Below are 13,308 nucleotides of genomic sequence, written 5' to 3'. Positions count from 1 at the left end.
TTATAGGTATTTTTTTTAAACACAGGAGAGCAAACACTCACCCACACAATGGGTCAATAAAAGTCATCAATAAGAAAGAAAATGGAACAAGTGGTGTTTTACTTTTGGGTTAAACCCGGCTTGTTTTACGGTGTTGTTGGTTGCAGCTGCGCTTACCATAGACCGTCAGGGGCACGGCGTGTCGCTCGTAGTCGTCGCCCATGACAACCTGACAGTGGTAAGTGCCTGAGTCGTTGGTACGGAGACTAGAGATCTCCATGGTAGCGTTGAGAGGATTGGCAGCGTATACTGGCAGTCTGACCCGTCCACTGAAAGCCTTATTCACCTTGATTACATCACCTTTGGAATAAAGAGAGAGAGGAAGGTTTTGGGAATATTTTTGAAAAAAAGATCCTAAAAGTCTTATTTTCTTGCTTATTTTCTTTCACATTAATAGCATATGGCAGAGGACTGAGCGCAATATACACAAAAATATTGAGACCCACCTTTTCATTGATTTTTGGAAGATTCATCGTGGGAGCAATTTGGGGATGGCCAAGGTTGTCAAACTCGTTTTTTATTAAGGGGCCAAATATGGCTGCCCTTAGAGGGCCCCTTGTAACAGTGAATGTACATATACAGTACAGGCCAAAAGTTTGGACACCTTCTCATTCAATGCATTTTATTTTCATGACTATTTACATTGTAGATTGTCACTGAAGGCATCAAAACTATGAATGAACACATGTGGAGTTATGTACTTAACAAAAAAAGGTGAAATAACTGAGAACATGTTTTATATTCTTGTATTCTCTTCAAATTAGTCACCCTTTGCTTTGATTACTGCTTTGTACACTCTTGGCATTCTCTCGATGAGCTTCAAGCACACCTGTGAAGTGAAAATCATTTCAGGTGACTACCTCTTCCTGTTAATATCTGCTTACTTTCTGTTTCAACATGTTCTATCTACACTTCTGTTAAAATGTAATAATCACTTATTCTTCTATTGTTAGGATGCTTTACATTAGTTTTGGATGATACCACAAATGTGTAGTAGTAGTTACAGGATCATACAAAAGTCATAGTTTAAGTCCTTATGTGTCCAGTGACGTATTTCCTGAGTTTATAAACGTAAAATAAAAATAAAAAAAACGTTTTTGTGATGCTAAAAAATATCGATGTAATCATAGTAGTATCGACTAGATATGCTCCTGAATTTGGTGTCATTACAGTGGATGTCAGGTGTAGATCCATCCATGGCGTTTGTTTACATTGTGACGCCGGTGAGCTATTCTATCCTCCTACGGTGTGTAGTGAAGCATGTTTAGCTATTCCTTGTCCTGCAGGGATGATACGTGTAAGAAACTTACTTTATTTGTCGACATGGAGGCGAGGATTAGTGATTTAGAAGTAGCTAAAACACTGCCGACTGCGGCTGGACGTTAGCCACTAGCTGGCAAGCCATGTCTTAAAGCACCTCTTCTTGAGGGTTTCAGTGTTATAGCTTCACCTTTATCATTAGTTTTTAAGCCAAAATGCGTCCATTATCTCTTTTCTGTCTACACACCTTGTCTGCTTGTAAGTACTGCGCGTTGCCGAACATGCTCCTCTGCTCGTAAAACCAGCAATGTCACGACGTGACGACGACACGCGGTCATGCCCATTAAAAAAAAAGTGAGGAGTGCGGCGAACAGGTACTTTTTAGAGGTGGTATAGTACCGAATATGATTCATCAGTATCGTGGTACTATGCTAGTACCAGTATACCGTACAACCCTAGTATATATACATGTATTGACAAGGGATATGGCACTTTTTGTTTAAAGTACCAAATGGCAATGAATCGATAGTCTCTTCCCCCGGGTGAAAATGATTAAAGGTTTATAATTAATTGCAGTTTATCGCAGTCCTTGGACACTCTCTTGTGTGATTTCCATTCAGATGATACCCATCCAATAGACAGAAAAGACTTCGGAATATAAATAATTTTGGGCTTAAATATGTTTTTGTCGATTCATGGTCAAACATTCACACAAACCAGCTCCAAGCTACCATATCCTCAACCAGCACATAACTGTTTAAAAAAAACAGGGCTATTTTTTTCCAAAATGTACAAAACCCAAAACCAGTGAAGTTGGCACGTTGTGTAATTTGTAAATAAAAACAGAATACAATGATTTGCAAATCCTTTTCAACTTATATTCAATTGAATAGACTGCAAAAACAATATATTTAATGTTCGAACTGAGAAACTTAATTTTTTTTTGGAAATAATCAATTACTTAGAATTTAATGGCAGCAACACCTTGCAAAAAAGTTGTTACAGGGGCATTTTTACCACTGTGTTACATGGCCTTTCGTTTTAACAACACTCAGTAAACGTTTGGGAACTGAGGAGACACATTTTTGAAGCTTTTCAGGTGGAATTATTTCCCATTCTTGCTTGATGTACAGCTTAAGTTGTTCAACAGTCCGGGATCTCCCTTGTGGTATTTTAAGTTTCATATTGCGCCACACATTTTCAATGGGAGACAGGTCTGGACTACAGGCAGGCCAGTCTAGTACCAACACTCTTTTACTATGAAGCCACGCTGTTGTAACACGTGGCTTGGCATTGTCTTGCTGAAAAAAGCAGGAGCGTCCATGGTAACGTTGCTTGGATGGCAACATATGTTGCTCCAAAACCTGTATGTATCTTTCAACATTAATGGTGCCTTCACAGATGTGTAAGTTACCCATGCCTTGGGCACTAATACACCCCCATACCATCACAGATGCTGGCTTTTCAACTTTGCGCCTAGAACAATCCGGATGGTTCTTTTCCTCTTTGTTCCGGAGGACACGACGTCCACATTTTCCGAAAACAATTTGAAATGTGGACTCATCAGACCACAGAACACTTTTCCACTTTGCATCAGTCCATCTTATATGAGCTCGGGTCCAGCGAAGCTGGCGGCGTTTCTGGGTGTTGTTGATAAATGGCTTTGACTTTGCATAGTAGAGTTTTAACTTGCACGTACAGATGTAGAGACCAACTTTAGTTAATGACAGTGGTTTTGTGAGGTGTTCCTGAGCCCATGTGGTGATATCCTTTCCACACTGATGTCGCTTTTTGATGCAGTACCGCCTGAGGGATCGAAGGTCCGTAATACCATCGCTTACGTGCAGTGATTTCTCCAGATTTTCTGAACCTTTTGATGATATTACAGACCTTAAATGCGGAAATCCCTATATTACTTGCAATAGCTTGTTGAGAAATGTTTTTCTTAAACTGTTCAACAATTTGCTCACGCATTTGTTCACAAAGTGGTGACCCTCGCTCCATTCTTGTTTGTGAATGACTGAGCATTTCATGGATGCTGCTTTTGTACCCAATCATGGCACCCACCTGTTCCCAATTAGCCCGTTCACCTGTGGGATGTTCCAAATAAGTGTTTGATGAGCATTCCTCAACTTTCTGAGTCTTTTTTGCCACTTGTGCCAGCTTTTTTGAAACATGTTGAAGGCATCAAATTCCAAATGAGCTAATATTTGCAAAAAATAACAAAGTTTTCCAGTTCGAATGTTAAGTATCTTGTCTTTGCAGTCCATTCAATTGCAAATAGGTTGAAAAGGATTTGCAAATCATTGTAATGTTTTCATTTACGATTTACACAACGTGTCAACTTCACTGGTTTTGGAGTTTGTATAATTCTGACAAAATAAACCAAAAACAAATCCACTACAAAGGATGCTGGTCCTATGGAGGATACACAGTACAGTACAGAGCATTTTTCAAAGTCCCAATACTTGTATGTCTCAGTATTACCTTCGGCAGTCAGCACAATGTGCTCCAAAGGGGCGCTCTGTCCGCCTGCTGGAAGCCTGACGAGAGTCCACAGGAGGCGGACAGGCTGACTGGATGAGTTGGCCCGCAGGGTGGAGACACAGGGGAGGACGGCTTCACCTGCCAGTGGCTGCTGTACAGTAGGATGGGTCATCCTACGCATGTTAACTATAGTGGAAGATGCACCTGCAGAGAGGACAAGAGCGAGCGCAATGTTTTAAAATAATACGGTGAGGAAGTGTGCTTACAATAAAGGGGGCAGAAAAAAATGAGGATCTATATCTATTTGCGGCTTAGCAGATCAATACTTTTTGATTAAAGCATTAATCAGTCGTCTCATCGATTCGAGCTTTCTGCACTAAGTAGGAGAAGAAAAATGTACACGAGGGTCAGCTCCAGCTTTACACCAATTTGTCTGCAAATTTGACATCAGGGATTCATTAGCAGCCTCCACTCATTTTCTGCTTTAATTCCAGCAAATGAAGAATTCTACACAAGATAAGTTACCATCCTCTTTTTATGTATCTCTTTTCTACATTATATTCCCATAAATGTCAAAATGATTAATGAGAATAAAGTTCACACCAAATTAGGATCCTTTCTAAAGATCACTGTATGGCACCAAGCATAGTCATTGCACATGTCACCATGACAACAGGATCACCTGTAATGCTCTGACTAAACAATGTCTGTGCATATGGCTGGAACATTTGTTTGCGTCATATATCAGGAACATTTATATGCTGAAAGATAACAGCAAAAAAAAAGGAAAAAACATTTGAGTGAATGCAAAATAATCTGAAAATAAATACACAAATAAACAAAAGGTATTTTTTAGAATAATACAAATAGTAGGATTGGATCCCTGGAGGATATTTCCATCTGCATTTAGATTGGACATCTTTCACACACTGAGCCCCCGTGAGATTATCTGTGTGAGCTCAGGAGAGAGCCCCCCACCCCCGAAGCATGTCCCCTCAAATCAGATGTAATCACACAAAAACTAGGCAGAACCTGTGAGCGTGAGCTGAAATGAGATCAGGAGCCTGGCGGACAAAGCTGGGGCTGGAAAGCCAGACAAAGAGTCGGTGTAAATTGAATGATAGAAATGGGGGTGGTCATGGTGTGTGTGTGGGGGGGGGGTCTTTGGATAACAAGTGTACTCACAGGCATGGAACTGGCAGATGGGATTGTTAAAATAAGGCTAAGAAGTTGGAAGTGACTTTTGAGGGCACTTGCTGTCATTAGCAGACATCTCTCCTTCTTGACAGCTACTGAAAAGTTGGTGAGAGGACGAATTTTAGCCAAGCTGCTTTAGTAGACGGCAGTAATGTAGCCGCCTCTGGGATTTGTTGGGAGATTGGCCTAAGCCAGTCTCACCAAAAACAACACACGTCCTGGATCTTCAATCACAAGAGATAATGATTCTTTAAAAGCTTCAATTATAGTCAGTCGTTTGATTAGCAGGCATTTATAGTAACAACTGATAATACATTTATTTCTTAACCTAAACAATGATTCGGAGTCAAAACATAGCAATATTTGAACAACACAGCAGCAACAGAACCAATGTTGTAATATCGGTAAGGAGGAAACTGCACAGTCAGCATTATTACCACTGATAAACAACAGTTTGGCAAGTGTAACACACATGAAAAAAATATACATATACATATCAGTCAGCAAGTGTAACACATGAAAAAATAAATAAATAAAATGTAGATATTTGTTTATAAAATAAAATATATACAAATATACACATACATATGTGTATATATGTATAAATATGTATATGTGTGTGAATATATATAACATATATATATTTGTGTTTGTGTGTATATATATATACACACAAATAATATATATATATATATATATATATATATATATATATATATATATATATATATATATATATATATATATATATATATATATATATATATATATATATATATATATATATATATATATATATATATATATACATACACACACACACACAGTACAGGCCAAAAGTTTGGACACACCTTCGCATTCAATAAGTTTTCTTTATTTTCATGACTATTTACATTGTAGCTTGTCTCTGAAGGCATCAAAACCATGAATGAACACATGTGGAGTTATGTACTTAACAAAAGAAGGTGAAATAACTGAAAACATGTTTTATATTCTAGTTTCTTCAAAATAGCAACCCTTTGTTCCGATTACTGCTTTGCACACTCTTAGCATTCTCTCCATGAGCTTCAAGAGGTAGTCACCTGAAATGGTTTTCACTTCACATTTGTGCCTTGTCAGGGTTGATTAGTGGAATTCCTTGATTTATCAATGGGATTGGGACCATCAGTTGTGTTGTGAATGAGAAGGTGTGTCCAAACTTTTGGCCTGTACTGTATATATATATATATATATATATATATATATACACATATATACATACACATACATACATACATACAAACAAATTTTATATATATATATCCATCCATCCATTTTCTACCGCTTGTCCCTTTTGGGGTCGCGGGGGGTGCTGGAGCCTATCTCAGCTGCATTCGGGCGGAAGGCGGGGTACACCCTGGACAAGTCGCCACCTCATCACAGGGCCAACACAGATAGACAGACAACATTCACAGTCACATTCACATACTAGGGCCAATTTAGTGTTGCCAATCAACCTATCCCCAGGTGCATGTTTTTGGAGGTGGGAGGAAGCCGGAGTACCCGGAGGGAACCCACGCAGTCACGGGGAGAACATGCAAACTCCACACAGAAAGATCCCGAGCCCGGGATTGAACCCAGGACTACTCAGGACCTTCGTATTGTGAGGCACATGCACTAACCCCTGTGTCACCGTGCTGCCCTATGATATATATATATATATATATATATCTCACACTACCGTCATGGCGGACCGCAAAGCAGACGGTGCGAGCGAGGGGGAAAAATCACGCCAAAAGTCGTCAAAAGTGTGGGAGTATTTCTATACACGGCCTAATAATGTTGTTGTATGCACACTGTGTCGAGCGGAAATGGCCTATCATAGCAGCACAACGGCTATGAACGAACATTTGAAAAGAAAACCATCAACCATCAACTAGTCAATCGTCCGCGCGAGCATACGTTGTCATCATTACACAAAAACATGAATGTGTCATTTGTATCTGCTACGGGTGTAACGGTACGTGTTTTGTATTGAACCGTTTCGGTACGGGGCTTTCGGTTCGGTACGGGGGTGTACCGAACGAGTTTCTAAGCTGGGAATATTGTAAACAAGAAAAGAACCAGGCAGCTACAACCCTAAACTAACACCCTCCCCGGATTGCTAATAATCAAATGTAAACAATCAAATGCAGATACTTTTTCTTATGCCTTCTGATCTCTCTCTCTCTCTCTCTCTCTCTCTCTCTCTCTCTCTCTCTCTCTCTCTCTCTCTCTCTCTTTGTCTCTCTCTCTCTCTATGTCCACTACTTGCTGTCCATATCCTACCCCCCCCCCCCCGCCCCCCCCCCCCCCACACCCCTGATTGTAAATAATGTAATTAATTCAATGTGATTATCTTGTGTGATGACTGTATTATGATGATAGTATATATGATAGTATATATCTGTATCATGAATCAATTTAAGTGGACCCCGACTTAAACAAGTTGAAAAACTTATTGGGGTGTTACCATTTAGTGGTCAATTGTACGGAATATGTACTTCACTGTGCAACCTACTAATAAAAGTCTCAATCAATCAATCAGCATGTAGACATGCTAACCTTTCTTCATTACAACTGTTAGTCACTCACTGGAATGAGTAGAATTGGTTATTGTGTACTGTGTTGGACTGGATGTTTATTTTGCACATTTTAAAAGCAATACTTAATGTTTACAGTGCTACAGAATATTTAGATTGGCACTTTTTTGTATTGGATGGTTATCTTTATTTTTGCACATTTTAGCAAATAAGCAATACTTTCACTTTTGTTGAAATGTTTACACTGTTGTTACACAATATTTCGTTTTGCACTTTTTTGTATTGGATGTTTATCTTTATTTTTGCACATTTTAAAGCAAAATAAGCAATACTTTTACTTTTGAAATGCTTATACTATTGCAGAATATTAAGATTTGCACTGGATGTTTACTTTTATATTTGCACATTAAAAAGCAAATAAGCTACTTTTAATTTTGTTAAATGTTAAAAGTTTTAAATGTTTACATTGTTACAGAATATTTAGTCATGTTGTTGTCAATGTTGACTGAGTGGCCATACTTCTTTTTTTTGTAAATAAAAGCCATGCCTTTTGAAAAAACGGGCCTACATTTATTTTTTCATCTTCATTTTAAATAAAAAAATAATCGGTAAAAGGAAAAATAATCTATGGATTTATCGAAAAAATAATCTATAGATTAACCGATTAATCGAGAAAAAAAATCTATAGATTAATCGATAGAAAAATTATCGTTAGCTGCAGCCTTAATATATATATATATATATATATATATATATATATATATATATATATATATATATATATATATATATATATATATATATATATATATATATATGTTTATTTTTTTCAAGCGCTAGCAGAGGTAGATCAAGCTGTTGGACTCTGACCACTAATACTTTAAATGCAGCTCATAAAAAAACGACATCAGAAGGTTGACCACAAACTGTGTCTGCGGCTATAGGAGACACGGTGGATAGTTGAAGGGAGACTTTCATTCGAGCATTTATGGTAAAATTTACACTGAGTATTGATGGAGCAGTGCAAACTTTAATTCAGTCTTGAGAACAGATTATTTTAACTGTTTTTTAGTTCCAACAAATGCTTACAATTCCCAGAGTTGACTTCAAAATTTCTCCATATCAAACTTGTCATACTAATTCACTAGAGACTGTTTCTTGTTGTTCCATAATTGTGAATGTTATGCACAGTTGTAAATGGAACAGATGGTGGAGTTAAATTGCATAAATGGCTCTGGAGATGTTCCAGCTCAATCCCGCTGAGTATGTCTGCAAATATTCCCCGTGTGTCAGTGCTCACTTACAACACTGAAATTAGCGCACACCTGTCTGCTTGCATGGGAGGTAAAAAATAATGAAGGAACAGATGTGTTTTGACGGAATGTCAGCTTTGTGCGCATCCTAATCTAGATACACTTCCTCTCACCTCTTTCATTGTTCCCTGGAATGCGTTATCCATCATACAAGATGGAAATGTCCATCACCGTAGTTGTAGGTAAGAAAGAGACAAAAAACAATGGCCTCATTCTATTAATGTCTCATTAAGTTGTTAATTTTCCCATGAAGGTGGCTCCCATTAAAGTTCTATTTCAGTGGAGAGAGAGAAAGATGGCAATGGATGGAAATCCCATTTCCTGTCGACTTAGATGGCTTCACATCACCTTCATAACGGTTGGGTTTATAGCTCACATCACTGTGTCCTCAATATAACCTTCAACCAATCATCTGTTGGATAGCTTTCTCGCTCACTGCGAAGAACAAAGATGGGGTAATTTTCAAGTACAGTGGAGACTCTCCGGCCAAACCAAATCCTTTGTTCAATTTGTCCAATAGGAAATAACAGAAATGTGAATACCGTACTTTCCAGACCATAGGGCGCACCGGATTAAAAGGCGCACGGCCGATGAGCAGGTCTATTTTCATACAAAAGGCGCGCGATTATAAGGCGCATTAAAGGGGTCATATTATGATTTTTTTCTAAATGTAAAAGCCTTCCTTGTGGTCTACATAACATGTAATGGTGGTTCTTTAGTCGAAATGTTGCATAGATTATGTTTTACAGATCATCTTCAAGTAGCTTTCTGACAGTCGCTTCAGGATGCGCCGTTTTGTGGGCGGTCTTAACTACGTGGCTCACCTTCGACAGCGTCTTCTCCCCGTCAACGTGTCCCATGAAAAAACGCCTTTAATAACTAAAGTTCCGTGGGTGAATTATGTAAACCCATTACAGTTTTTAGCGCTTCCATAGCGAGTCTACTGACAGATATAAGTAAGAACTTTATGCTACTTTATATTAGAAATGACAACAGTGGAAGATGAATGCCACATAAGAAGGTAGAGAAAAAGAAGAAGCTTATGACTACGGCGACGGCACGGACTACAAAGGCGGACGCACGCACATTTTCAGGACTTAAGCAGATCCCAAATATAGATCAGCAGGTACCAGAAGGTAAGAAAAGTTGGTTTTGCATAATATTGCAAAACAAAACGCCAGGTAATATGTCTGCTAGTAGGTGCCATTTTGCGATCCTTATACACACACCATAATAATACTTGTATGTTTAATGCGCCGACAATCCATCAAGCGGTGCGGCTTCATAGCTTACCGAAGTCGTACTAAAAACATTTTGACAGATCTTTGAGCGCCGTGTGAAATGTTCTATATTCTCAATGGAACATTTAAAGTTGTGGTGTTGTTTACTACCATCATATTGCAGTCTACACGTATCTGTTATGTATGACAGCCATCTACTGGTCACACTTATCATTACACCATGTACCAAATAAAATTGCTTCGAGGTCAGTAAGCACAACTAGAATAATGTTGTACATTAGGCGCACCGTCGATTTTTGAGAAAATGAAATTATTTTAAGTGCCCCTTTACAGTCCGAAAATACGGTAATCTGTTCTGGAGTCCATCTGTTCAAAATGTTTTGGGTTGCATTCGTATTACATTCAAGTTTAAAAACATGCTTTTAAATTTGAAGGCAAGAGCCAGACAAGTAGCAGACTTGGGCCTTTGCTCAGGAGGAGAGTCTCACATAACATCTGAACGAGAATTTTCATTAGTGTACGGCTGCTCTTTGTAGACTTCAGCTCTGCATTTAATACCATCTTACCTGACAGACTGGTGACCAAGCTAGCAGACCTCGGAATATCCAACCCCACCTGTCTCTGGATTAAAGACTTCCTGTCTGACCGCCATCAGAGCGTGAGGATGGGTACCCACACCTCCACAGCCCTCAGCCTCAGCACCGGCTCACCTCAGGGCTGCGTGCTGAGCCCCCTGCTCTACTCACTCTACACCCACGACTTCACAGCCACCCACCCCGGCAATCACATCATAAAGTTTGCCGATGACACAACGGTGGTGGGCTGCATCTCTGGGATCGACGAGACGGCATACCGGGACGAGGTGGAGCAGCTGGCAGTGTTGAGCAGGGTGAACAACCTGAAGCTGAACCAGCTCAAGACCCAGGAAGTGATCTTGGACAGCAGGAGGAGAAAAACTACCATACAGCCCCTGTACATCGACGGGGGCTGTGTGGAAAGAGTCTCATCCCTACGCTTCCTGGGAGTTCACCTGGATGAGGACCTGTCCTGGAGGACCAACACCACGGCCATCGTCAAGAGGGCACAGCAGAGGCTCTACTTCTTGAGAGTACTCAGGAATCTCCACCTGAGACAGGATCTGCTGGTGTCCTTCTACCGCTGTTCTGTGGAGAGCATCCTCACATACTGCATCTGCGTATGGTTCTGCAGCTGCACAGCAGCAGAGAGGAAAGCTCTCCAGAGGGTCGTCAACTCGGCCCAAAAAATCATCGGGTGCCCTCTCCCCTCCCTGGAAGAACTGTATAACTCCCGCTGCCTGAAGAAGGCAGCCAACATACTCAAGGACCCGTCCCACCCCGGCAACAGCCACTTCGATCGGCTGCCTTCCGGCAGACGTTTCAGAACCATGCGAACCCGCACAAATAGACTCAGGAACAGTTTCTACCCCCGGGCCATAACTGCACTAAACGCAGCTAAATTGTAAAAAAAACAAAAAACAAAAACTCCCTCACGTGCAACATGAGGAAGCCACCGGTCAATCACGATCCGGGACTGTGCAATCAGCGATTACATGCCAACTGGACAATATTTATCATATTTATTCACACAATTAATCCACAATAAAAAGCCTGCACAGCATAGGAGGTAGGAAATGCTGACTCCCACCCCCTTAGCACACTGAGATTCAGCATTACTCCTCTCTAGTCACTTTATACTTTTTACTGTCTCGTTTTCTTTTACATTGCCTCCTAGAGTGGTCTTAGGCCACATTGTATATTGCATATTGTGTATATTGTGTTGTTTTTGTATATTGTGTGGTTTCTTCTTTTTAAAAAAAATGCAAAGCACCTCAGGAAAGCAATCTAAATTTCGTTGGACCTGTACCTGTACATGCACAATGACAATAAAGATAAAGATCATTCATTCATTCATTCATTCATTTTGGCGATGCATTCTAAAATTGCAGTTAGCAGCGAGAAAGTGTGTATCGATTCCCCATGATGTCACAATAAGCACATCCTGTCAACATTTGCAATTAAAAATAATTGAAATGTGACCCCGAAGGGAATAAGCGGTAGAAAATGGATGGATGGATGGATGAAATAATGGAGTGACTTGTGAGGCATATTTTTTCAAAGATGTGGATCATAACTGCCGATGCTTTCCACTTTAGACGTTCTACTCTAAAGTACAGGCCAAAAGTTTGGACACACCTTCTCATTCAATGCGTTTTCTTTATTTTCATGACTATTTACATTATAGATTGTCACTGAAGGAATCATAACTATGAATGAACACATGTGGAGTTATGTACTTATCAAAACAAGGTGAAATAACTGAAAACTTATTTTATATTCGAGTTTCTTCAAAATAGCCCCTCTTTGCTCTAATTACTGCTTTGCACACTCTTGGCATTCTCTCGATGAGTTGCAAGAGGTAGTCACCTAAAATAGTTTTCACTTCACAGATGTGCTTGATAGTTCATAGTTTTGATGCCTTCAGTGACAATCTACAAATTAAATAGTTATGAAAATAAAGAAAACGCATTGAATGAGAAGGTGTGTCCAAACTTTTGGCCTGTACTGTATTATCATACACTACTCCTCAAACACAATATTTTTTTCCCTCTGGAAAATGAATGGTTATCTCATATTAGTCGTCTAAGGATGTCAATTTACAAAACCCTCACCTACAAGAACATTTCGATTACGAACCAGAGGCCGAATGAAAATATGCTTTGTTGTACAAAACTTGTCTCTGTGTACTAACCTTTCAGCCACCCATTTTGTACCCGGCAGCACATCCATCAGTGCTCATTCAGTCAGTCTCAGTGCTGTTGTTAGCCACTGTATTAAGTGCTACTTTGTGTGCTTTTTAAGTGTTTTTAGCCTTTTTACAGCATTTTTCTACTTCTGCTGGCTCAATATGAGTCTAAAGAAGCTTAAAATTTCCAGGAAGTACCCACAGTTAGACCTTGGACGATATTCTATAAGTCAATTAACCGACGATAAATGAAAATTAAATTGGTAAGTTTTCCAGGGTCAATAAATTGCCATGTGCATGCTTCAAGAGCATTCACGCTTTTCGTCGCTGCGCGCATTTCTGCCATTGCGAAAAGAAAAGTGGGTGAATCATCTTGTACTAATTAAGTGTCTTTGAGTGTTTGTGCAGGGCCGCTGGGCCCCTGGCCCGCAGCATCACACAGAGCAA

At 39.6% G+C, this 13,308-nt stretch overlaps 1 protein-coding gene across 4 annotated transcripts in view; it reads right to left on the bottom strand.

Annotated features, from left to right (window-relative positions):
* The window catches only part of LOC133630904 (neurocan core protein-like), a 134,205-nt gene that overhangs the window by 49,544 nt on the left and 71,353 nt on the right, over positions 1-13,308 (bottom strand). For all 4 annotated transcript variants that reach the window (XM_062022739.1, XM_062022738.1, XM_062022737.1 and 1 more), the window contains 2 exons: positions 3,787-3,990; positions 157-339 (listed from right to left, as the gene is read on the bottom strand). In XM_062022739.1, coding sequence (XP_061878723.1) covers positions 157-339; positions 3,787-3,990 — 387 coding nt within the window. The remainder of the gene's footprint in view (positions 1-156; positions 340-3,786; positions 3,991-13,308) is intronic.

Source organism: Entelurus aequoreus, linkage group LG16 (assembly GCF_033978785.1).
Source record: "Entelurus aequoreus isolate RoL-2023_Sb linkage group LG16, RoL_Eaeq_v1.1, whole genome shotgun sequence".
Lineage (NCBI taxonomy): Eukaryota > Metazoa > Chordata > Actinopteri > Syngnathiformes > Syngnathidae > Entelurus > Entelurus aequoreus.
The sequence above is the reverse complement of the archived record's forward strand: the minus strand, read 5'-3'. Positions and strand labels throughout refer to the sequence as shown.